Source organism: Lagopus muta, chromosome Z, assembly GCF_023343835.1.
Source record: "Lagopus muta isolate bLagMut1 chromosome Z, bLagMut1 primary, whole genome shotgun sequence".
In the NCBI taxonomy this organism is placed as follows: domain Eukaryota; kingdom Metazoa; phylum Chordata; class Aves; order Galliformes; family Phasianidae; genus Lagopus; species Lagopus muta.
The window spans coordinates 48358876-48386860 of record NC_064472.1 but is presented as its reverse complement, the minus strand read 5'-3'; the positions used below and the strand labels follow the sequence as shown (position 1 = coordinate 48386860).

Genomic DNA, 27985 nt, shown 5'->3' with positions numbered 1-27985 from the left:
CAGATTTTTTTATGATTTAGAAATTACTTTTAGCCAGTTCTCCTTTCCTATCTGATGGAGTTACCTTTTCTCACTTTACAAGTGAGCCTTTCTTCAGGCACATTCTGTTCTGATTGCATGTTTGTGCTGGAATGGTGTTTTAAGACCTTCTCAAGTCTGACATACTGTTTTCATGTATCACCAATCCTAGTACAGCCATAGTCAGCTGCTTTGGCAGTGAAACATAGAACAGTCTTCAGTGCTATCAGCTGGTGTAATGTAAACATGGAAATCAGATATGGTTTGTTGTTGTGCTTCTTTCTATTTTCTGTGAGGAAATTGATGCACCAATGGAAGTGCTGGACACGGGAGAGCTGACAAAATACTGCGGAGTTACTGTAGGATTACCTGTGAATGAAAGATTTCAAGTTTTCTGAATATGCAGACTTTTTTATGTAATGTCATTAAAAATGAAGGATAGATACCATGTTTTTTCAAAAAAAGAGTGTCAAACATGTCATATCCTACTAGTAGTATTGCATAAATCATTGAAAGGCACTTGTTTAAACTCTTTCATTAACAGTGAAATGCAGTCAAGTTTTGTTTTTGAAGGGAACAAATGCAGTATGTGAAGTCTTGAAGCCCTTAACAGAAGGAAAATTCGTATCAATTTTTTTTTTCAAATCTTTTCTAGTATATGTATAGTATTTACTAGTATAGCAGAAATATTCAGGTAAGTTGACATTTGATTTTGACTTCTTCCCAAGAAGAAGTGAACAATACTTTTTAAATTGTGTAAAAAAGCATTCAGCTGGTTTTTTTAGAAGATAAAAAGATGAATGAATACCACAAATGAATCACATGAGGTTTTTTATTCTTCCTGGCAGAGAAGTTCCAAGAACTCTCTAGACAAACTAAAAAAGACCTGATCCCATTCTTTTCAAAAATATCAGTGGAAGTTTTATAGCTGACTGTTGGAGAGGTACTGACCCTGAGCACAGCACTATTTCTGTAAAGTGATTTTCAGGACTCAACGCAATAGTTCATCAATTGAGAAAAAGCCTATAATCAAAAGCTATGCACATACACAAGAGGGAAATCAGCTTCATCCTGATTCTTTAACATTTTCTTTCTTGAGTAGATATAAATAAAAGTGTGTGTATCAGCTTTTCAGTAGTTACCCTGCAATCAGCTGGCCTAAAGAGACATTTCACAAGTTATGTTCTTCATCATTTTTTCCTTGAACATTATGCTTGGTCTTTCACTTTCTTTCCCCTAAGACTCTATCTATGTATATTCATAAAATAGAGGTGGGGGGAGAGAGGGTGTGGAAATTAAATAAGCAAAAAGACAAGTTAACAGAAGAACCTGTTGAAATGTGTTGCAAATTATTTATTACTTCTAATGTGATTTTATGCAGTATTTGACAATAATTTTCAAAACTTCAGATGGACAAGTCAGAGGAAGAAAAAAGATACCTGGTGCCTTTTCTGTGTACAATTTGACTAGATCACTATTTTTATAATCTGTGAAAACTGTTCAATAGACAAAATTCTTAATCCTCCAAATTCTTGCGTAAAAAAAACAAAAAAAAAAAACAAAAAAAAAATCTTTTAATTTGATGTACAAATATATGACATTTAGATTTTAGTTTGCTAGTGAGGATTAATTTGTTTTCAACGTTCTGAATAATACAGGTGAATGCATTTGAGCAAACTGCACACAGATTTCTTATTTACAGTCAAATACTAGAGGAAATAGAGTTTTAAAAAGATCATTTTAAATGGTACTGAAATGGATTTTATGAGCTACCCTTTTATTCTTCAGTTAAGCATAGAAATGTAATTTTATTATTTATTTATTTTAAAATGCAGTGTCTAATCTAATACTTGCAGTTTGCTTTTGTACATATGGAATGGTCTTGAAAAATCAAGGCCTAGATGAAAGGCAGTGGGTTTCAGGAGGAAATCAGCAAACTGTGCTTATTGGGAACAGTTTTAGTAATAGCCCACATCACAAACTGCTTTTAAATGAGCTGCTTTTTTCTTTTAAATAGTTATGATTTGCTTTTCTTGTGATTTTTTGTGAGTCACCTGATTTAGCAGTTTCTCCAGCGGCCTAGTCAATATGTAATCTGTTCAAATGAAGGGTGTGAGGGTGAATGATTCTTTCTGCCTAAGAATCTTTTTGCCTTTATTTCTGTTGACCTTTTGCAAATCAATTCAATAAAATTGACTATGAGTTGTACCTGTAATACTTGTTACATTGGTACACATGTCCAAGCATTAATTTCTGCCAAGTTCTAGGGTCAGGTAATTTGTGCTTTTCATGTTTTTCAGGAAACCTTAAGACCTGTTACAAACTTTATTTTCTGTCATATTATTTTTTCTTGAGTTTCTGTTGGTTCTGCATTTTTTTGTAACAGTCTCCCTGGCATCTTTTGAAAAACATTTCGAAGTTCACTGTTTTAGGACTCCATTGTGTTGTCTCTGAATGGTAGTCATTGCTCAGAGTATTGTTGTTTTACATATACACTATTTGTAATGAACAGTATTCTACAATCTGTCATGAGCATGAGAATACCTTCCTTCTGAGTTTGTTCTTGGGAGGAGTATTGTATGTAATAGAATTTAATCCACTCATTAAACAGTCCAGATCCTTGGTTGTATACAAAACATAAAAGTACCACTGATGTAAATGAGCCTATTGATAATGAAGATTATGACAGATTAGATGTGTCTGAAATGATTGATAATGGATATTATAATGTATTTCCTTGGCCATATTAGAAGACTGTTATCACTGCATCCGGCAAATGGACTGGAGCTGTGTCTGAGAACATGTGTAACAGAAATGAAGAAGTTCTTATGCTTTCCTTGGAGCAAGCTTCCCGGTGGTCCCAAATGCTGCTGCTATGCTATAGTGCTGAAATTAGTAATACTTAGCGTTGATTTGTAGAGTACTTCTTAGGGGAGTGGCTTTCATTTTTCAGTAGGAAGAACTTTCACTTGTTGCCAAGAAAGAATGTAGCTGAAGCTGTTACCTGACAACCTGACAGCATCTTCATGTTCTCTTTTAGAGATTATCATTGCCCTGCTGCCTACTTGGCCATGGAATGGTTGTCTTTGCAATTAGGGCTTTGGGCAAACAGAAATGGCCATTATCCTCTCTGGGAAGTTGTCTGAATAGAACACCGTTCTTTGAAAGTATCTTAACTGGACAGGTTCCTTATCATGGTTATCAAACACTACTAGGAATTGATTTCTGGGTAATATACAAAGGCTGCTCTCAAAGTAATGCCTCCTATTTTATTCTGTTGGCCCTGACATCAGAAGCAAATGTTGGTGGTATGCCTGTAGAGGCTGAACTTCCCAACAGTATTCTGTTCCACTCTGTTGCTGTGTGACAGATGGCAGCAGAGGGGCAGTTTGACAAAGTGCTGTCTGACATGGAGGTGCGTATGAAGCAAAGGTATGTCACTGAATTCCTCCATGTGGAAAAAATGTCACCCACTAACATTCATCAACATTTCTGATTGCCTTTGGAGACCAAAGAGTGAATGCAAGCACAGCGGGGCAGTGGGTGGTGCATTTCAGCAGAGAAAGACAGCAGGGTGAAACACAAACCACGTTGTGGATAACCATGCACAGCTGTCACACTGCAAAGTGAAGAGCATCTCAATCATCTCATCCACATGAATTGGCTAACGGTGCTAGCTGTGTTGAAAAAATAGAATTACAAGGCTGAGAATTTTCTCTATCAAACAGTGAAATTGTGCTCTTTGCATCTGTTGTAGTTTCCATGGAAATAAATAGGACACATTTCTTTCAGAGCTACCTTCATATTGTGCAGACTGAAGGTGGTTGAACGCATATTAGCAGACAGGTTGCTGCAGTGGGAGTCATACATCTGGCACCATTGCCCCAGTGACCAGCATCTCACTTCTGTATTATGTCTGATCTGTAGTAGCTCAGAGCGAGCTGCTAATTTTGTTCAGATCTGAAGTATTTCCCACGTGGCAGGGAAATTCTCTAAGCACTATTCCAAGAAAAATGTATATTTTGCATTTACTAAAACAAAAGAAAATCAATGAGACAAATCTCATTCTTGTTTTGCATTAGAAAACATCATCTTATTGAGGTGAAAGGGTGTAAGATCATATTAAGTGATTTTTCAGTAATCTTTCCTGTGGGAACTCTATCTGGTAAAGGGACATACATTAAAAAAAAAAAAAAAAAAAAAAAAAAAAAAAAAAAAAAAGCATATGTCACTGGCTATGCTCTCCACTGTATTTTGGTATCCTAACATTATGACTAATCCTTTTTGTGCTAAGATTGTGTGTAAAGTTCATTTGAGCGTAATATCAGTGGCTGTAAGATTAGTTCATAGTTTGCAGTGAATCGCATAGAAAGTAGTCGATAGCTGATATAGTTTGTAATTTCTGAAGAAGCAGAGTTTGCAAATGTGTGTAAAGATGAAGCTGGCATTACGACTGAACCTCCTAAATCTGCTGGCAGTATACATGTGTTCTAGGGAGATGAGCATCACTTAACAACTTACTAAAATTCAGACAAGCCAGAAATAATGTGAAACCTGTCCTTGGGCTCCATGGAATTGGCAAACATCTCTTCTAGTTGATCTGATGAAAGGAACTTGTACAGCTCCTTGTGGAGCTATGCAGCTATTTCTGTGGTTTTAAAGTTGCAGCAAAATCTTCAGGCTCTGACAGATTGTGCATTGGAGGCCTGTTTAACATTTAGCTGTGGTGAACACAAAATATGCCTCAGCAACAGGTTTATTGCAGTGTAAGGAACTTGTTTCAGGATGACTAGGTTGTATGTGCACTATTGATCTGAACTGGCGAGCAGCTTATTTAATAGAGAGCCAGTTATATTAATTTAATTTCTAAAAATTGTCTCTGAAATCTTAAAATTCTGAATGCTGTTGTTTTTTTAAGAAATCATTCATTTGAACAGTGCTCATTAAAACATTTTGGCTACGTGATTGCATATTCTGTTTTTTACCACAGTTTTTGGCAGTTTGACATCTGTGAGGTATTTAGAATAAACAAAAGGTAACACACCCATATCTACTTATTTAGGTTTGGTTTTTTTTAGGAAAACACAGTAACTCTTCTTTTACTACACTCTCTTATTTCAATATCTTCCAATATTTTCCTTTATAGAGTGGGAAAAATGCTTACATTTTGGCTTATAATGGGGCCTGAACAATTAAAATATGCATTTTTCATTTAAATATAAGAAATTTCTTTATAATTTGGGTGTGAGATACAACAGAGGACTGCCTACACAGCTATTGAGTCATACTGGATAAAAAAGATCCGTTCCAGCAAAAAGTGATTTGTTTAGAAGAAGTATTCAGATAATTGATTTTATACCAGATGGTCCTTATATTTTCTGGTAAACTGTTTCACGCATGAATATTTTTCAGTTGTTCCGTGCTTTGAAATGATTAAATAGAAGTAAACAAGCAGGAATTACGTTTGGCAAGGAGGCTCCAAATTTTTTTTCTGGCTGTGGTCTCTGCTCCATTAACTCATCTTCCTCCATTGACTTGAGAATGCCTTAAGGCAGTGTGCTCTTCTTGAAACTATGCATGAGAGCTGTTGAAAAATTCTGTCTAGAACATAAGATTGCTGCCTGCTCCCACAGTGGATTCTCTGCAGAAATTTTTGATGCATACTCCAGAGCATGATCTAGTTTTTAGTTTTTAAATGCATTCAAGATGTTGATCTTACTGTAAAATCTTGTATGATTTTGTTCCAGTTTCTCTGGGCAAATTCTGGCCTACAAGTTAAATTTAGTTCAACAGTCAACTCTTAACTAGAACAGACAAAGACATCATAGTATCTCATTGCAGAAGGCTGATGATTTCATACGATGTCTCAAGATCCTGGACTTTAATCTCCCAATGATCCATGTAGTGTCTTTCTTTGTGAGTAATGTTTACATTTTTATCTTTCTTTTGAGGCTTTTTGAACAAGGAGTGGATGTCTGTGGAAGGCTTGGGGGCAGGGTGTGTTTCTGAGCTGATTTTTAAAATGTTGAATGTTAGAAGTGAAGAAGAATCACTTTGAACAATTATTTTGATGCATACTTAATCTTTTTAAAAGGACCAGAAAAAATTGCTTAGTACATTTATGCACTCATTCATTTAATTCATGCACGCATGCATGCTTTTATTTTAAATCAAACATCTTTGATGTGTATAGAACACAGTCTGTTTACTGCTCTAAATATGACGCTGTGCATTTTGTGCACTGTTTGGTAGAAACAAAGAATCTGATACATTTACACAAAATGTAAAGGCACTTTTTATTATAGATGTATGTCAGTGTATCCAACTGAGTTGTTACTGTGTTCAGTCTCCTTTAATTTGTAATTGTCGAATAACTTTCTAATGGAAATATGTTATTCTAGGTGTATTTACAGATTACTGCATGCTGAATTTGAGTCTTCTTTGGAACCTTCAGAAGGATTTTACAGATTCCATGCAGTCTACAGAACGATTTGAAAACCATTGCATTATGCTAACAAAAGATTTGCTTACAGTTGTTCCCTCTTAACCAAATCATGCAGTCATAAATTGAGTCGTATAATAGAAATATGGATTCATTGTTTCATTTTTAAAAAAATTAAGAAAACTTTATAAGTAAAATGATTTTTCTTTATGACATTTGCAGTGCAGTTCTGTTCAACTTGGCTGCATTATTTTCCATTTATGTTGTTACCTATAGCTATTAGAAAGATAAAGAGAATTTGTACCTGGTATAATTCAGATTTTCCGTGACTGAGGTTAAAACTTCAGCTAGGATATAGTACCTGAATGTGACTAGATTAAGAAGGCAGCAGTGTGATGCTGGCTATACTGTCTGTTAATAACCCTTACAGGGACCGTTAGTTTATGACACAGTTATTTTCTTGGTTTAATTCAACTGTCATTCTTAGAAATTTCACTGTCTTTTCTTATTACAAAACAGGATATATTTTATTCAGGTTTTCTTGGTTTTGTTGCTGTTGTGGAAGTAAGAAGGAAAATTTACTTTCTGTTTATACAGACATCCCAGGAAGAGAATACTTAAAACAATTCTATTTTGTTTACTTCAAACAATTAAAGCATGGAAAATTAAATGAATTCTTAGACCCAAAAAAGTAGTTATGGACTATAGTGACAATCTAAGGCCAAATTCCTAACTTAACAGCTTTCAGTAAAGATAAATAAGTTATATTAATGGTATTTGACAACATCATTTGTTGGTTTAGTCAGTCATAAATGAACTTTCTTAGTTTTAAAGAAATTTTGAAGAAAGTGGTTGACCTGGGGCTTTTTTGATAGAATCTGTAAGGGGAAATTTGAGTATCGTCTTCATCACTTTCCCTATAACTTCTAACACTTAGAGTCTTGGTCGTTTTAGAGGCCTTGGGAGTGATTTTAGCATGAAGTCTGTGGAATTTGTAGAACAGAAGATAAACATTGTCATTTTTATACTTTCCAGCTAGATTTATTTTTTCATGTCTTTCTTACCTTCTGTATCTTAGATTTTCTAACATTAGCCAGATATTAGCAGAGAATAAAAAGTTTTACAGATTTCCTCTGCTTGCAGAATTTTGTGGCAAAAAGTGGGTTAATATCACCAACCATTATGGACTCACTCTCTCCTACCACTAGTGGAAGTTAGATTTGCTGTGCATCTACTAAATTTTTTTATATGTGAATAAAACAGAATTATTTTTCCCTCTAAGATAAGTCTTGCTTTAGTGAAGTAACTTCTGTTTCATGAATTTTTAATGTAACTTGATTGTGAAGGACAATGAAAGAAGGCTCTGGCTTGTGTTCAGATTAGAAGATAAGTAATACATATATGTTCGTAAATGTACAGATGGTGCTCACATCCAAATTACGTGTTACTCATTTCCTTTGATATTCTGCAACTTGAGAAAATTGTGCATAATTTGTCTGCCAAAGTAAATTAAAAAGAAGTATCTTAATAAACTTAATTGTCCTATTTTTAGTGTCACTCGTATGCAAATAATAAGAACAAATCAGTTAGCAAATAGTGCATGTTGTTCCTTTGTGTTTAAGTATTCTTTGAGGTTTGATTCTTTATTGAATTTTACTGACCAGTTTACAATTTGATCACTCCTAATTTCTTAATATGATAGGAGTTACTCTGCTTTAGCTTATGACTCTGAGCAGTAAAATGGCTGAAAAGGAGAGCAAAGCAAGGTAACAAACAGAACTGTCAGAAAATGCTTGAAATAGCTGAATTTAGAATGCTGTAAGAAAAGCTAGCCTTTCAATGTAGACTTCTTATCAGGAAGATACTATTATCTAGCAGTGTCCTGACTGATGTCCTAGCTAATGATGGATTTTACAAGGTGGGTTTATGCAGTGTCATTTTTTACTTTTTTTAACAACCAAGAAGTTTAACTTCTATCCCTCTGGAAGGGATAGAGGTATATAGCAGTTTGGCACGAGTACTGTTTTGGATGAGAAGAAGTATGAACTTTATTTTTGAAACAATTACTGTCAATATGATTGAAGACAGAGATAGTAAGGCAAAAAGCAATAACAACAAAATATGGTGGAAGTCCATTTCAAGTTTGAGGACGTATTGTCTGCAATATAGCAGAGCAAAAGACATCCAGAATACAAGCAGTGCTCACAGTAGAGAGAAACAGAGATATCGATCTATTGCAAGGATCAATCTACTTTATTTTACTTTTTTACACTACATGCACAAAGGAATGTTTGCTGTTGAAAATTATTTGTAGCAGGACCGTTCATTTTTCTGAGTAATGTATACTGAAAATTATAGCTAGCAGAGAGGGGGAAAATACTTCTTTAACTCCTTGACAAAAGTTTGTTCTTTTTCTTCACTTATTAAAGAAAGGTACACTGATGAATTTGAGTCAAAATGTTGTGGTACTGGCCTTTTCTTTTTGTTTTGTTCACATGGTGAATAGTACACAGTAATAGTTCTAGAATTTCCATAGCATGCAGATTAGAACTTACCAAATCATTCCCACAAGAAAATTGTCATGATACATGAAAACAATTACGATTTCTTGACCTGAAATGGTTAGCTGAGGCTGAAGTCTAGTACCCCACACATCAGGAAGTCTATAATGGAATGTGGAGCAGCACAGGCCCTATAAAAGCTGTCAGAGGACATTTGAGAGAAGAGTGAATTTATCTCCAGTCATCATGTGTCTGGAAGTTTCAGTTCAACTGGCAGTAACTGAGTATGTTTTTCAGTATTTTAGTATCCTAATTTTGGAAAAAATTTGAACATAGTATATAGTTGGAGAAACTTTGTTTTTATCTTCTGGTCTAGTATTGTCTGTATTGTTTGTGCGCATGATAATTCTTTATGTAGCCAGTTTTCACAAGAAGTTTTTTACTTTGTCAATGCTTGCATTTTTTTTTTAATCCCTAGTTTTGAAAAGGGATAGCTTAAATGAAGTGTTCACGTAAGCTATTGCATTCTTACATACCATCATAGAAGGGGAAAATGTCCATGTTTGTATTAACAAGCTGAAAGGAAAACTAACACCTGATGACCAACTTAGATAAGCATAAAGACGCAGTCTGCATTTCTATGTTGTTGAAACCATTTTTACATTGCAAATATAGAATTCTATTATAAATGCGTGCTACTAGCAGTTAGAAATTATCTAATTGGTGTGAACCATTCCTTATTTCCTGATCCAGTCTGACAGAATTTCCAGGTTTTGTTAGAGAAGAAAGGTTTTACTGTGCTCAACTGTGTTCCTAGCCAGTTCCCACAGAAAGGCATTTATTGGAATAGATTTAGTTGCTTGGATGTGCACTGCAATGGATAAATGTTTCAGAAAGCAAGTATTTTTCAACCCCTTAGGAATTAACATTTTTTGTTTGCATTTCATCTTGTTAATTGTTGTTCAAAGAGTTCCTCAGGTGATTACAGTAAGCTAATTTTATGAAGTTTCATTCTATTTATTATGCAGAATGGCTAATTAATGCTGGAAATGTTATTTTTCTAGGGAAAATTGTGCAACCGTTCAGCTACAACATCTTGCAGATGTACTGTAGTTGTCATTATTTGAAGACAGCTTGATGACTGCCCTAAACTACTGTGCAAGAAATTAGACAAAAATCCTTTTTTTTTTTTTCATGTAAGCATGGCCTTAGTTCCCTAGTTGTCTTACAAAATATGCATGACACCTTTCAGGTATTCAACAGGACAGGTCTTCAAAACGATTTTCCAGCAAATAGTTCCTTTATTATTTTTCAGTCTTGCTTGTGATGATTCACTGGAACCTTTCTACATATTTTTTTCAATTCCCCTTGTCAGTGGTGCTCATTCTCTGCATTTGATCAGATTGATTTATATGAACAACCTCAGTTTCATTAGTCATAATGAAATTAATGGCAAGTTACATCACTTTTCTCTGACTGTGTTTCCCAAAGCAGAACAATATATCTGCATTGGAACGTATTAAATGTTAATAGACGCAAAATCCTGTGTTAAAGTTAATTCATGTTGAGATGTGGAGTGATACATGCTGACAAAAAAAGAAAAATGCAAAATTGATGCTGACAGTCTGCCCTTCTCTGATTGTGTAGATTTGTTGCAGCACATGCAGTATGTAACTTCATGCTGTGATTTGAGACCTAGGCAACAATCAGCACAATAGCAAATATTCAGAACAATCTGTTAGCCACTGCATTGTTGTCTTTTTTGAGATCTTTAGGGATCTAGAAAATACTTACAGCAATATATTATTACTCAACAACAGATTTAAAGGAAATATTATATAAATTCTAGAATTCATCTGAGCACAATAAATAAATTTAGATTATGTATAGAAATGTACATTCCAATATTGCTTTATTTTGAATAACAATTTATCAAAGGGTAACATCTTGGCATCTTAGAGCTTATTTTGTCAGACATACATGTGATTCTACTATGTATTACTGCATTTCTGGAAGGTTATCTGGACCTTGGATTAATTGCATGTAGCCTCTTCACACTCTCTTCCAATCACAGAATCACAGAATTGTAGGGGTTGGAAGGGACCTCCAGAGATCATCGAGTCCAACCCCCTGCCAAAGCAGGATCCCTACAGCAGGTCGCACAGGTAGGCATCCAGGCAGGTCTTGAACATCTCCAGAGAAGGAGACTCCACCACCTCCCTGGGCAGCCTGTTCCAGTGCTCCGTCACCTCACTGTAAAGAAGTTCTTGCGCATGTTTGTGCGGAACTTCCTATGCTGCAGTTTCCGGCCATTTCCCCTTGTCCTGTCTCCACTCACCACTGAAAAGAGTCCGGCCTCGCCATTCTGCCCCCCACACCTCAGATATTTATAGACCTGGATCAGAATCATCTGTCCTTGACAAAATACAGTGCTTGTACTTCTGCTGATCACTGCAAAGCCTTTAACAGCAAATGGTATTTCCAGAGCTGTCTTCACCACTCGTGTACTCAGGCATAATGGGATAAGAATTGTGCACAACCTTAAGGTTGTAAGATGGGCAGTATTGTTACATAAATTTGTGTCATCCTACCACATCTTAGCTTCATACCCTGTCCTGGCCTGCTTGTTCTTTTCCATCAGTACTGGAAATAGAAAAAAACATGCATCCACTATACTTGAGCTATATGCATGCCTTCTGTGGAAGTACTGTCAGTAGCAAATTTTATGACTTCAAAAAAACATTGCTAGTGGTCAGATTAAAACCACATTTCCTCTAGCTTCAATGTATTCTTTAAAACATTAGTTTAAATTTAAAGAAATTTTGCAAATAAAATGGGCATATCGATGGTATCGCCATACATAAATATTCATTGTGGTTACAAGAAGACAAAACTGTTGTTGTTTTGTGTTGTTTTTATCCACCTAAACAAGGTAGAAATCTGAAATGAAGTATGTAAAAGATCTGAAAGATCAGTGGTGGTGCACTTCAGTTATTTTGTGTGAAGTCTGTATTTTGGACTTCTTTTTTAATGCTGTGGAAAGATCATAGTTGTACCTCAGTCACACCACTAGGCAATGTCTGTTATTGCTGCTGTATTTCAAGTTACACTTCTAGCATAAGAGTTTTTTTGTTTTGTTTTGTTTTGTTAGTATGTTTTAGAGTAGTTCTGGCTATTGTGCCATCTGAAACTACTGTATGGAATTTTTGATTCTCTACTTAACATACAGTGCTTTTCAAAATGCCTTCCTCCAGGCGCTGGCAAAAAGCCAGTGGACCACTATTAAACGCACAGATCATCCAGAGAAAAATTTTGAAGTCAGGCTCTGACATTGTATATAGGATATATTAAGGCTAGATATTGAGGTTTGTCTCGTCATTTATTTTCTGTTAGTAGATCATTACACATCGAAGTGATTACAGATAATTATTACAAAATACAACGCCTTGATGCCTTTTTTTTTTTTTTCCAGAAGACTTCTATGTTCTTAATTATTGAGAAAAGTATAAAAACAGTATTAAAAAAAAGTGAAGAGAAAAATTAAACCCAGAAGTATTTAGAAAGGATAAAAGACGTGTTAGGAACTATGAAGAGTATAAGTGAATATTCTCTGTTGTCACATGTTCAAGGATTTATGTACATAGATATACATCTATGTGTATGAGTAGGGATTTTTCCATTTTGCTTTTTTGATTTCTTCCTCTAGTCTGCTTTTCTTTCAAAACGCATTGTATTTCATGCACATGATTACATACCTTCTTCACCTAGCCCTTTCAGACATCTAGTTGCTGTTCTATGACATAATTCAGAGTGTCTTGAAAAACACATAATTTTTTACACTCTGTTCAGTGCTGTTTAGTCAAATTGATATTCCTGGTTCCTGGACACATGACTTTAAGAGACTAAGCGACAAATCTAGCCCTATTGCATGAACCTCGTTTTTCCAATCCGTACTTACTCTTTTACAAGAAGACTAAGTATGGAGAGTGGATATGACTTGGCTGACTTAGAAAAGTAGATATACAATTTTTCATCAAGCTGTTCTTGAGCTGTTGGAGAAGGGCCACAAAGACAATCAGAATGCTGGAGCATTTCCCCTACAGGAACAGAGAAGGCTCCAGGGGGACCTTACAGCAGCCTTCCAACACCAGAAGGGGGCCTACAGGAAGGCTGGGGAGGGACTTGTAGCAAAGGGGGAAAGGGAAATGATTTTAAACTGGAAGGGGGTAGATTTAGACTAGGTATCAGGAAGAAATTCTTTACTATAAGGGTAGTGAGACACTGGAACAGGTTGCCCAGAGAGGTTGTGAATGCCCCCTCACTGAAAGCATTTAAAGCCAGGCTGGATGGGGCTTAGATCTACCCAGTCTAGAGGGAGGTGTCCCTGCCTATAGCATGGGGGTTGGAACTAGTTGATCTTTAAGGTCCCTTCCAACCTAAACCATTCTAAGATTCTCATAGATTCATGAACTATAAATATTATGTTAATATCTTAAAAAAGGTATTGAGTGTATTTCTGGGAATTTAAAAGCTCAGCCAACAGATATTTGCTGAAATACACAAACAGTGTCTGGTGCATACCTCATGCTGTGCTATAACGATGGATATGCTTGTAATTTTTTGTATGTTTTTGAGCAGTCAGATAACTACTCTCTTGATGAGGCAGTGCACACTAGGCATTTTAAATTGAAATGTACAATTTTCAATAGCCACTTCCTTCCATTTTTAAATTGTACACATAAAATTTTATTTTTGTGATCAGTATTTATCTTCTGGTTAGTTTTTTTTGTTGTTGTTTGTTTGTTTACCTCCATTGAATTCAATTTCATATACTAAAAAATCATTTCATTTATTTGCTGCTAAGTTTATTTATATAACCTTAAGAATTGTTGTACTGAATCATGGTTTAAGTAATCATTCTCACCTTCAAACACTTCGAAATTTTTATGGGAGTAGAAGTCCCTTTAGCACAGTGACTCAGTAGTAACATGTTGTCATGCATTTGTTAGGTGCTTGCCTTCCTTTAGTGTTCTAGTTTTTTTTTATGTCTTCCAAACTGATACATTTATGAGTCCTCCTTTTTGAAAAGGTAAAATGCACAGTTTTATTGTTCTTCAGTTTAGGACCTCCGATTTTACTGTTTTCCCTCCAGCAGACAGAATGAGTAGACCTCTGTCAAAGTTGTCATCCTTTGTCTCAGCAAGTATTTGCAGACCACCAAGCAGCCTTTTCAAAGTAAGTCAGTATTTATTAATCAGAAGAATATAGTAGTTAAGAGTCTGCAGGCGAGAAGGACAAGGCTAAATTTGCAAAAGGGTATGTTCCCACATCATTTGGAATTACTTTCTGTCAGACTCAAAAAGGCAGTCTCTTAGCTGATTCCACTATTGTCCAGGCTTGGCAGTTAAATTTCCTTACAGTGACAAAAATCTCTGTCTCTGCCTCCTCTCTTACAATAGCATGTGAATTAGAGCTAAAGAAGATTTTGCTTTTTTTTTTTGAAAATCAGCATCTCAGCATCCTCAATTTTATTTCTTCTCTGAGATTCGGCTTTTCCAAATTCAACACATTCATCATAATAAGTGGTGTTTAGTATGTGATTTTGATTGTGCTGTTATTATATGTACATATATTCCATAATTTTATAAATAAGCTTTTGTATATTCTAAGTGATTTATCTGGTTTCTGCCCGTTATCAACTCAAGCTGTTCCAGCAAAAATTTGTGAGCTTTTCATTTGGTCTGTATGTAACATTGTGTATTCTGTTACTGTCTCCACAGCCCCTGAAGCGCTCCGTATTTCAGCTTTTAAATCATTCACAGAAATTCATAAGCAGCACGTACTCCAATTCTATAATGATTCCAGATTTAAAAAAAAATAATTAAAAAAAAAAAAAAAAGCTTTTGTTCATATCTCTTTTGATTTACTTGTTGCATGTGTATCATGTCATGTCAGTCAGGGCTATAGCCTTTATTTTTAGGTGCTAGTTAGATCTATGTTTTCAGTCGCTAGTGACTCATTTCTGAATGTCACTAAGCTCTTGGACACAGTGCCAGCTAGAAATAACAGCTTTCACAGATATGTGTTGTTTAGATAAACTCAAACCACATTACCTATTTTGAAAAGGTTGTATTTCATTTTCCTTGTTTTTTGCAGCTTAGGATATTTATGCTAGTTTCGTTACCTTGAAACAAAAATGTTTCCAATTTTGAAATGGGAAAGGAAACACCATCTGTAAGACTCCTGTACTTCTCGAGGAAGTACTGTAGACATTCAGATTTCTCCCCTGATACAAAATTATTCACATATTCCTTGTCTACACAGCCAGCCATCTCATCATATAAATTCAATCAGGTTGGCCAGTCGTGTTTTTCCCACAGTAAATTTGCACTTGCTGTCTCCAGTCATCTTTGTGTCTTTCACATGTTCTTGATTTAGCTCCATAATTTTTCTGTAGACCACGTTCAGGCTTACTGTCTTCTACTTGTGATCAGAATATGACTGTGAACACAGAAATTACTCCCATGCAAAATAGTAAAAAGAAAATAGGTTACCTTGTATTGTCATCAGGCAACAGAGAATACAGAGCTTGTTTTCAATCAGCTTGAAATCTGAGGTCTGCTTTTTTCTTAAGACCATCTCTGAAATGGATATTCAATAATATTTTTATGAGAAGTTTACAAGCAAAACAAAACCATGCATGTCGCATTCAATTCTGTACGATTTTAGTCTTCTTTTGAATGCAGGTTTATGCAGAAACAGATGTTTAGTAGTTGTACGACAAAGATGATTTTGACAGATCACTCTACTTTCTTGTTGTTTTGTTTGTCTTTATTTCATTTCTCACTTATGGTAGAGTTTTGCCACAAACCACCTGCCAACAGATAGTTTTTTGAATAACTTCTGTACAAACGTACTGTTTTGTGTATGTTTTTATTCAGGGTAGACTTGCAAAATTGCAAGATGAAAGGCAAACGAGGCACCAAGATTAACTCTACCTGGGAATTCATAGCCCTTTACTTACCCTGTTTCTCAGGGGTAACTATGGTATTAAACTTGACTTAGCAGTTAATCTCGCACCTGGCAGATCTGTGGCAGGGCTTGGAACTTGATGATGATCCTTCCAACCCAAACCACTGTATGATTCTGTCATTCATGGTGGCACTGAAATGTAGATGTTATATAAGGCATGTTACATGTCATCTAGACACACAAGGCAGAGCAGGATTGGATTTAGGACTGGGAAGCCAGCACAAAGTGAAATTTTTGACTGATACACCTATAGTAGCTTCTGTTTTATAGCAGATGAACCGCAGGGCTTGATGCATGATTTATATCAATAAGCATTCAACAAACATGTATGTAGTTAAGGAAATACTTTCACAAATATGAAACAGGAGTAGATGAATTGTATATTATAAGAAGCTGTACCATGCAGCAAGTTTTATTCCAGTGCAGAAACAACGTGCACTATGAGCTGTGATTTCTCTATTCTGAGCAACAGACAGTATCAGGGAATTCATGCAGTGATTTCTTCAACCACTGCCTGCAGTTAGAGCAGCAAATCATTTATGGCACATGGAAATGGGATTAGACATATAGTATATGTGTCTCTGGATATAACAGATTAGCTGCATTGCAAGACCTCATGTAATTTGCATGGTAGATAACCATCAACTTCATCGATGCAGAGAGTAACCATAAATCCTGTCTGTTAATATGATGTGTATAAACTCATCAATGTTTTGCTGATGGCATCAAGATTAGCTCTGAAGAATCAAATTCTGTCACCCTCATTCAGGGAAAGAACCTGAATGATTGCTAAACTTTTTAGAAAATAAGTTTTTTATGTGTGCAATCATAAAGCAGAGTCTTTTCCATCTAAAAGCAATCTTTATGTTAAGTAAGTATCCAGTAGCTAATCTGTTGTGTACTGTAGAGGATATTAGTAGCATATTTAGGTTAATGTTTTAATTTTAGTTCTTAAATATTGCAATACTTTAAAACTATCTGGTAATATATTGTCTGTGTATTGAACTGTGTATTATACAATTGATGAGTGTTTGTGTTTAACTGCAGGCTAGTTTATAAATACTTCTCCACAAATTACTGAAAAAAGGAATATCAAACTAGTTTTTGTGTGGTAAAACTTCAATGCATTCAAATGTTTATCTGCATGATTTATATCTTTCTGTTTTGTTTCTAATTCAGTAGATAAAGTAAACTACAGATAGAAAAGCCCATTTAAATTGTTTCATTCATACATTTTCTTTGCAGCTTCTCCAGAGCTTTGCTCTTTTAAATAGATGTAACTCCACCAGCTGAAGGAGAAATTGCACAGTCTGTGAAGTTGAACTATTACATGTTTTTTTAACATCTGGATGCATAGTTTTCTTCGCTAATTTTCTTTTTATTATGTCTATTGGAATTTTAACTCTCATGAACTTCACCACAATTTGTTGTACATTGGGCTTTTCATGAGTAAGTGGATGGCTATCGAAGCCACCTTAATAGCTTTTAGCTATATAATAAATAAAAGATAATGGAAAGTTTCATAAGAAAACTATTACTTGGCAATTTGTGGAGAACTGATTGATTTCTGCTCTGCGTAAAACCTTTAGAGAATTTCGAAATTTTAAATGCTAATTCTTGAGCATTTACATGCTTTTGTCATTAATGATGAAAGAGTGGAATAAACAGTGCTAGAGTGTGTTTTGAGTGATTGCATACATACACATACAGTGCCCCCAGTGCCAAGATGATGTCAGTGGTAATTTTTAAAGATGTTTCTATTCAGTTCTTACTGAAGGCTGACCAAATGCAGTGCTTTTTTTTTTTCACATTGTGTTAGGCGATGATAGGTGGAGAACAACACAGAAAATCTCACAGAGTTTTATTTTCTGTTAAAAATGAACTGGGAATTATTAAGGACGTATTCTATTGTTCATTAGGCTTGTGCTAGTAAAAAATCTCTTTTATTTGATGTAATTATGCTTAATATACTAGATTTCTAAGCAATTTAAAAGGTAAAAATTATGTAAAACCTAGACTATTTATTTCCAGATTTTAAAATGCATTAAAATTAAATTAAGATTGGGTCTAATAATGGCTCTTCATATGAAAGACAAGTATGTTACTTTCTTTGTTGCAACATTCTCATGCTTAGGAATGACCCTGATTAGTCAGATCATAAATGTTAGTTACTGCAATTTTTGAAACTTGATAGGATAATACTATATTCTGATTATTATCTTCTTTTTTTTTTTTACTACATATGCAGAAATAAGGAGGAAAGCCTGAAGATGATACACTGTGAGCTAGAGCTTTCCAAGCCTAACCTTTGAAATAAATACAGCAGCCTCATCCCTCTAGTTTTGCCAACTCAGGAGCTCAATGCCTTCCTAGATCTTTCCATTTTAATGCAGTCACTTCTGCCCACAGTAGTAGATGCAAATATCTACACCCGTTTAAAATGAAATTTAGTTAAATTCCTGCTTGTTTCTAATGGTGGTGCTCTATGGACAAAATCTGTTTTATTTTCCCAGCTATTCCAAATGATCATCTGAAAGACCAGTACCTGGTCCTGCCTGTGCCCTTTCACCCTCTTGGCTGCAACAAACTACCAGTAACACTGTAACTGGATAAATTTTTACTTAATACAGCTCAAGGCTGTGGGGGTGATTTTCCAATTCCAGTTAGAGACATTACACTTTATCTTCTGCTTTGTAGGAGCTGTACATCAGTTGATTTCCATTCCTCCAACCTAACTCTGCAAAAAGAAATATGAAAACTTGCTTTTGCCAAAATAAGTGGAAGGATGAAAAAGGAGAGAAAAGAATTGGATGTACTGTTAAATATTCACTTACAGAGAAGTTCATATGTCAAAGCCAGCAAGTGTAAATGAAATGGTGGCTTTTTGTGCACTCACCTCAACCTTAGTGTGCAGTTTTTCTGGTTTGTCATTTGCTGCATCTAGAGCCTGGCTCTCATCAGATAGAAGCACACCTTTAGCTGTTCTTTATTGCAGATTGTGCTACAAGTTCCAAAGACAAAGAATCCAGACTTACTTCATATAGCTTTTGCTGCACACGTCCTTGTTAAATTAACTGCCTAGCTTTCTGAGAATAGCAGTGTGTTCTGTTTATTGTGGGCAAATGCAGTCAGAATAGGGGGGGGGGGGAAATCTGTTGAGCCGTGCAAACATTTTCCTGGCTGAAACTTGCCAGATATTAAAGAATGTTGCTAATTAAAGCAGAAGAACTGTGTGTATCCCAGACTTCCAAAAAGACTTACAGTTAAAGTAGTCGGGATGCTAACAGCTGTCTAATCTTTAACTTCACCATGCTTAACTAACATAGGACTGTTTTGGCAGAGGTATTTCAAAAAAAGTTTCAGGGAAGATCAGAGGAATATTAACTGATAAACCTGACATCTGTGTAAGGCAAATTAGCAATAATTAGAAGTACAATTAGTGAACACATAAATAAATATGACATATTGGGGAAGAGTTGACACAGCGTCGTTAAGAGAAATTATGCTTCACGGTCATATCAGAGTACTTTGAAGAAGTCAGCAAGGAATAAGGAAGGCTTGGTTGATACAGTCTGCTGGGATTTCCAGAAAGCATTTGAAAGGGAGCTGAGGAGTCACAAAAGGGATCAAGTTTTAGGGCAGATTCAAAACAAGCAAGTGAAGGTGGTTTTCAAAGCAGAAGGCAGCCGAACAGATGTACTCTGTAATGCAGGATGTCTTAACAGATTTTTCATGTAAAATGGCTGATTAGATGGACTTACAGAAGTGTGCAGCCACCATCCTCACTTCAGAAGGTTCAAATTGTAATTTTTTTCAGGTGAGGAAAGTGTTTGGTGAAAGCATCATTATATTTTCATCTGTTTCATGTTCTTTCTTTAGCCTCTATTTCGGGTGCTGCCAGCGGCTGAATAGTAGGTATCTTCTCTGACCAACACTGTTCTCACAAGGGTGCAATTACACACATTTAATGTTTTCTAAAAATGCTCTCAGTTTTTTCAAGTGGCGTGCTCTGTGCATTTCATAGATTAACTGTTGTGATATATCACACAGTGTAATGTTTTGAATATGCACTTGTCAAAATATTTTGTTTTTTTTTCAGAAAGACATCTGCTAATCTGGGGACAAAGAGTAGCAAAGTAGAACATAAATCTGTGATTTTCTGCTAGAACACTGAGAGAATGTCGTAACAGCCATCAGGCAGACACCATCTGTAATACCATAATTGATTTCTAGCATCACTTGTAATTAAATAAGAAAAGTGTGTACCTATTTACTAAAGGTACCTGTTTACCCAGCTACTTAGTACTGTTGAACGGGAAACCAAATATGTGCATATGTTATCTGTAGGCTCCACAAGAAGTCAGAGTAGAGACACTGGTGAATATGCTGCAAAGGAAAGGCCAGCCAGACAAAAGGACTGCCCATGCAGCCATCCCAAACCTGAAGTGTACCACAGGCATCACTGGCCTAAAACATACTGAACATATGGCCTAAAACATACGTGAAACACAGATCAGACACATAGATCAATTACAGCATGAAATATCACTATTTATTTTCATATACATTAGAGTGAAGAACAAGTGAAGGCATCAGATTAACAATTGCTGGCAAATCAATCTGAACTGTAAAATGTGTTCTTCCCCAAGAACCTCCAAGATCACAGAGTTGGATTATTTTTTTCAGTCAATTTTTGTCATATTCCGGCATAGGTTCAGGCATTTTTATTTCTTTTAGTATTGTTCCTGCAAGTATTATTACTTGAATGAAAAATATGGCAGTTGTCTTACACTACCTTTAAGTCACATGTTCTGGTTTATCTGGCAATCAACAGAATATAATAATGAGAATGAAGAAAAAAAAAACAAAAACCACGTTTTTTACATTTACAGAATGTAAAGTAAAGTGAAGTAAAAATGAAAGTCATTTACAGAAGTTATTTAGGTTTTCCAGACTCTGGATTATCTTATTTATTCATTCATTGAAGGCGAGTTTTGCAAAGAGGCTTCATAATATGTTATTTGATAGCTGTTTTGTCCTTGTTTCAATAATTATTAAACCCCTTTTCCATTAGTTCAAAATAAATATTTAGCTTCTTATAAAAAATTGTAAAACTTATATATGATTTAAAGTCCTGCTCTAGAAATCAGATGTTTTCCCCCTCAAAATGCCAAAATACAAGGATTTGCTATTAAATGCTACTAAAGCCTGCTTAAATTACATTTTGTTATAAAATGGTTGTACATATTTTTTTATATAATTACGTATGTAAGTAAGAAATGGATATTTTATTCTTACAGTTTGTTCGCTATGAGCAAACTGAAATACCTGCATGAAATTTCTTGTGTTAAGCCACATTCAAGATAGCTAATTGGAATAATGATCCTCAGTTGAGGTTTTCATCTTGAGCCTTCTTCATTGAACGTTAACACCTTTTTTTAATATTGCAACAGCATCATTCCATATTTTCTTCTAACCTAAGTGTTGTGAAGGAGCTTTTAGAAGTTAAATGTCTAATTTTCTGTAATACCTTTACTAGGAGAATTCTTCACCAGTGACATCTGATGATCTTTAATGTCACTCCCTTGAAGGTATCCTCTGCTGATTTTCTTCCATTTATCACTTTTTCATGAAGCCTTGGAAATGAGTGCTTTTTTGTTTCTCATTATGATGACAGATTATAGTAACTTTACAGAAACTAGCAGAAATATTCAAAAACAAAAAGTGTTTTGAATTTTATTTAGCTGATAGTATTCTAAAGTAGACATTTAAGTCTAAAACATTTTTCATGAAGTATTCTGAAATTCCTCTAGCTTTTGTTATTACAAAACAAGTACTGGAAGTTTCAGCCTCTCTCCCCTGACTTTTATCATAGCGATATTTTTAAAAGGCTGTGGGAACAAAGTACAAGGTTTATGTTCTGTTATGTAAAAATTTCTCCATCTGCAGAATTAGGATTTGTTTTTAGGGATGTACTGGAAATAGGGAGTTGGTATTGTCATGTAAAAATCAACGAAATCATAATGAAACTACACAGATAACTGTATCAAAAGTTCTTTATGTCAGCTATGAGATTCAATTATCATTGCTCTTTTTTTGATGAACTGCTGGGAAGAAAAAAAAAAATTGTGTTCCACTCCATCTTCCACAGCTTGTAAGAATGTACTTGGCCTCATTTGGCTGATTTTGGTTGCAAATCAAGTCCACCTGAATATTTAAAACTTAACAAATTATCCTTGCTGTCCTCTGCCATTAGTACAGGTCTCAACAAAACTAATGCAAGGTCAGGTAGGTTCTCTCTGCTTCCAGCACTCAGATATACTCTGATTAGCTCAGATTAATATCGAAAGCTACCAGCTCTTCATAACTTTTTCTTCTCATGCCAGCAGGCTCTGTAGTATGAACAGAAAAAACAGCCTACATCTGATGAAGTATATTGCCCTTAATGATATTTCCATTATTTTTACTAAGTCACTCCTTCATCTCCATTTCAGCAACTGCATTACATCTAGAATAAGAAAAGCAAACATCCTGCCTTTTGACTTCCTGCACTGAAAGCCTTGGACTTTTTCTTAAGTTGAGTTTTCAGCTATTGAAGGCAGCTGCTCATTGCTGTTAATAAACTACAACTGGACTAACAGTTTCTGAGCCCACATTTCCTGACAGGTTTTATAATCTCTGGTGACCAAGGTGATAGTGATCTGAATCCTGTATGTCATTCCAAACCGCCCATGTCATGAGAAAGCTTGTCCAAGTTGTCCAGATTCTCAGTGGTTTTCAGTCTTTTTAGGATTGATTTCCAGTTCCTCTTTCCTTTCTTTTTTTGGAAGTTCAAATTCAAGTTCCTGTTTCAATTCCTCCTCCTGGCCTTTTAATTTTTTTGGTTTTAATTATAAGAGTGTTCCTGAAGAAAACATGGAAGTGAAGCGCATGATTGTTGTCACATCATCATAATAAACATTAGGAAATGCACTTTTAGAATATTGTTGTAAAATACATGATGTAAGATACCTTCAGGGTTTCCTAAATTTGTTTTTCTTCATTGACACAGGAAATGTCCTGTTATTCTTTGTGCTGTCTTTGCAAAGTCATTTTGTTGAAAAAATAGGTGTTAATTTTATCAACATCAGCTATTTTCTTTGAATGGTGTGGTAGGGTTTTTTTAAATGTTGTTGTTATTTCAATCTCAATTCATTTGTCTTTGATCCTTCCAAATAAAGAAATCAGAAGAGTTCTCATGGAGTAGCTATGCTAGCTGGCCTATTTGTGTGAATTAAATGGAAAGAAAAATATATCAAAAGATCTGTTTATCTCTGGGTTTTTGTGTATGTATTTGCACATCTGTATTCCTAATTTGGTGGCTAATCTATACTTACAAAATGCTAAAATACAGTATTTACTACAAGGTACATAAAAGCTTTTGACAATTCCTTTTCACTGTCATTTAGTGTATACATATAACTGAGCTTATGTATAACTGTCTTTTCTAATTCTGTGGCTCATATTTTTCACTTTTTTTCCAGCTCTGATAGCCATTGGACGATACAGCATGACAATAGAGACAGTGGATGTTGGATGGTGCAAGGAAATTACAGACCATGGAGCCACCCAAATTGCACAAAGCAGCAAGTCCCTCAGATACTTAGGGCTGATGAGATGTGATCAGGTAAGCAGCATTCACATGAACAGGTACCTGCTTCAACGTAAGTGAGAGAGTGAGTGTTGATGTGTGTAAATGTGAGAGTGAGAGAAAGGGAGTCTTTGTGTCTTGTTGTATGAATAGGCTTGGTGTTCACTGCTGTGGTAAACTTTGCTAAAAAGTATCTAGAGAGCTAAAAAGAGCATTAAAAAATTTTTGCTGACATAGATTTTCAAAATACACCCACAGGCTACACCTACAACCTCAAGTAGTCACACAAGTTTTATGTAAAATCTGCCCTCTGAGGATTTTGAGTATTTTTGGCTAAAAGTGATTGGTATGTCATGCCATTACAATGATAGACTGCTCTCTGTTTTAAAAAGAAGAAAAAAGAAACAATAGAATACTAAAAATACTGCAGTGCTACCTCCAGAGTGTGATTTTGTATGGGTCTGTGTTCTTGCTCATATGTAATAGTCTTGAAAACAGGGAGAGGTTTGAATAAAACCATAACACTTCAAAATAGAAATAAAAATGTAAAAAAATTAATATCTAGCTTTCTCACTTGGAATTTATTAGAAATGCCTATAAGATAATTTTACTAAAAACAATATTTTTAATAGCATTTCTTTTTTTACACAATATTATTTCACATTTTGAACTCAGTGTAAGTGGTAACTTTTCTCCTCAGCTGAGAGGGAGGCATAGCTACATAACATTTATGCTTGAAAGCCTTTCGGGGAAAAAAAGGGGATGCATGATTGCCTTGTGCTCAAGCTAATGAATTAGGGAGACTGCACTCAAAATGTCAGTTTGGTGGAGTGGCCAAAGAAGTAGGAACATTGTTCAGAGTGAGGAAAGACAAGTCTAGCTCATTCATGTCTTACTTGTTTTCAGAGACTCTATTAATATATTTGTTCTGTATCTTTATGAACATATTTAAACTAATGTTGAATTAATATTCTTCAAATTGAAGCTTTTCCCTCACATTTTAGCTTCAGAAGCCCCTGAGTTCCACTAACAACAAAAGCTCTCTCTGCCTTTTTCTTTTCGTTACTCTACTCTGGTCTTACTCATTTCAGTATAAACATGCAGAAAAAAAGATTTTCACTCTAGATTTGTTCAAACGTGGAAAATATTGTAGTATGTATAGTAAGACTCACCAATAACAAACATCTTGACTGGAACCTCTGTGTTTAGAGCACCTTAGTTCACAACCCAAATGTTGTGGGTATAGACAGGTGTTTTTTAAACATTTGGATATATGATACAGTCTTTTATCAAATATATTTCTTCTGCTGCTTCTTCCCCTAAGGCTCATCACCCTTTTGTCCATCCATAAAGGAGAAAAATGTGATTCCTGGGATGTAGTTTAGTTTTTTCATGACTTTGTAAACCATGTCAAATACTACTGACAGTGTATTGTAAAGTACAATATAGCATTCCTTTGGGAATTATTCCCACGTCTCTCAGAGGGCTGCCTTCTCCTGACACCGTTTCACACTCTAATTATAAGCAAATTGAACCCACAAGGTAATGCATAGCTGCTGGAAGCACATCACTTGTTTTCTGAAGCTAACTTACATGTTCTTATTCAGCTATATATTCAGTTGTATTCCTAACAGTTCCATCTTTTTGTATATAGCAAATGAGAGAAAAGCTGAGAAAAGATGAAACCAGTGCATTTCCCATACAAGACACAGAATTTAGTTTTATTGTTGTCTAGATAGCATTTACTCATAGTTATTACTAGTTACATTCTATTCTCCATGTTCATTAAGCTCCTAGACGAAGATGTTTTTACCTAGAATGGAGAGAGAACATCACTCTATATATATGCTTCAGGAATCATGGCATAGTTCAGAGGTGAGAGAGGAAGATGTCTGGGATCAGGGAATAAATAGCTAGAAGTCACTGGAAGTTCAGTCTCTGGTTTCAGATCTGAAAATACACCTACAGGGACTGTATATTCTTCAGTCATCACAAACCAAACTTCAGGGTCCAGCTGTGATTCTCAACATAAGCATATCTCTCAGGTATGCAAACTTCTAGTTGGATATGACCTGAAGAAACATGTTTTTTAATTCTAAGCTGCTTCATGCTCAAAAACATTACCATGAGTCTTTTGCAATACTTTACAGAAGACAGTTGAAAACAAACAAACAAACAAACAAAAAAAGATCCACAGTGGTGGTGAATAGTAATTTCTAGGTCAGTTGTAAAGTTAGCAATAGCATTTTGTAAACCCAGCTTCAGAAAGTTTTCATTGCAGGGAGAGGTTTAGCACTTGGGAAGAATTGCTCTGTCTACTGAAGCTGACTCCAGTTAATCTCCTAAACTTTAGTGTTTTATAAGAGCCAATAGAAGAAAAGAGTGTGTGAGTTTCTTTGATGGATTGTGCTAAGATTATGTACTTAGAGTATGTTCAAAGGGTTACTTGACCTTGGGAATTAGATCTGACCCTGAATCACCTGATCAATTTTACGTGTATTTATTTTGTGGATTTAGTAAATGTTGAACAATCAGCAGAGATCTAATAAGTGCAATAATTTTATCCAGTCTTCAGCTGCTATAGAAAATCAATGACGTTGATGCTGAAAACAAGTTTTACTACCTCATTGCTTAAACTCTATGTACTGCAGTCCGTATTTTTCTTAATTGCTGGTTAATGCTTTCCTAGTTCTTTACACATCATCTATTGTCTTGTTAAAGTAAATTGCAAGATGAAAAAATTGTATTTTCTGGCAAAGATTCCAGGCAGATAGGAAAGCAGCATTGACTGTATGCCTGCTTGTGTGTACGTTTGTGTGCATGTGCATGTGTGTGTGTGCACGCTTGTGTGCGTGTTCAAAGTATGGTAGCCAAACTTGTTAAGTGAGGAAATACTGTTAAAGCATTGTAGTACTAGGATTACCACTGGGAAACATTTTCTTGCTTGTGAAGCCCTGATGGGAAAAATAGCAACACAGACAGAATGAAGTAAGTATCCTTGACTTGAAAGTTTTTGGCAGCTGGAAGATGCCAGCTCCCTTTTTTCACTGCAAATGAACAGAGAAATTACTGAAGAAAACCATGTCTTCAACTGTCTCTCCCCAGTATCATGCAGAACTAATTTTTTCCAGTGACTGCTCTTTTAAATTAAAAATGTCAATGTCCAGCACATCATTAGAGGGAATTCTTGGGTGGTGCAAAAGGGTTTATTTACATGCCCTGTTGACTGAAATTCTTGTGTTTGGACTGTTGCCAGCTTACAGTGAAGAATGGGTTAGATTTTCCCCATCCAACCAACCATCTTTTTCAAAGGCACTGAATATTACACTGGTACCAGGTAGCATTTGTGCCTTTCTAGGATTTCCTAGGCATTGGAGAGGAAGTACTTAAACAGAGTTACATAAGGAACATATGTACGTAGACTTCAAATGGTTGCCACTAAAATACCCTTTATGACCCAGGCTCTGTGGAATTTCTTTGATATGCTCTTGACACAAATTAAAGGCGTCAAGGGTCCTCCCAAGAAAGATCAGAGAGGCTGCAAGCTTGGGCAAAGGCGGGCTCTGTTTTATGCCATTGATTATCTAAGTGCCCTCAGGCAGTGGGTCTCAGTAGATGCAGAGCATTATTGATCCACACCATGAAAATAATCAAATTATTCATTTCTCATCAAACTGCTGTTGCCATGACCTTTCTTTTTATCATGTTCTTTACCATCTAACATGCACACCACAGGAGCAATACGTTCTTTGCCTGAAAAATAAATGTCGTTGTATTTAGAAATCTCATAAAACCCGCTGACATTACCATGAGATCATCATAATGGGGGCATGTATTTAGGATGGAATTTTTCTAATGAGCATTTCAACACTATCTTTTCAACATTTAATGCTACTAAAATAGCAACAGTTGCTATTATACAGAATATAGAATACAAATACAGAATACAAAAATCAAATATCAGGAAATCCTAAAAATCTTTCAGAACTCTCCATATTTTGTTTTACAATACATAGGTAGATAGAATTATTTTCAATGTAAGATCAGTAGGAGCAAGGTTACCGAGAAAATGTCTTTCTTTTCTAATTGTCACTAGCACCTCCACAATGGAGTCAAATTTGGTTCTCTCTGCACTACATAGCAAGGGTTTCTGTAGTCTTCATAGAGCTCTGAATGCTCTGATACTGCTAGAGAGGTTGCAAGGCAGCCTGAATGCTTGGGCCTGTATCCTGATAGCAGCCTAGTTGCCAAAGCCAAACATCTCATCCAGGAAACTAGAACTCGAGAGATCCTGTCGTATATGTGCAACCTACTGCTTGTATTTCCACGGCCAGCTTTGGTAGAGCTAGCTTGATCTCTGCA

The 27985-nt window shown here is 35.4% G+C and overlaps 1 protein-coding gene across 1 annotated transcript in view; it reads left to right on the top strand.

The window, feature by feature from the left end:
- Window positions 1-27985, top strand: part of FBXL17 (F-box and leucine rich repeat protein 17) — a 280966-nt gene that overhangs the window by 238689 nt on the left and 14292 nt on the right. The window contains exon 8 of the mRNA XM_048931384.1: window positions 23517-23659. Within this exon, the coding sequence (XP_048787341.1) occupies window positions 23517-23659 (143 nt within the window). The remainder of the gene's footprint in view (window positions 1-23516; window positions 23660-27985) is intronic.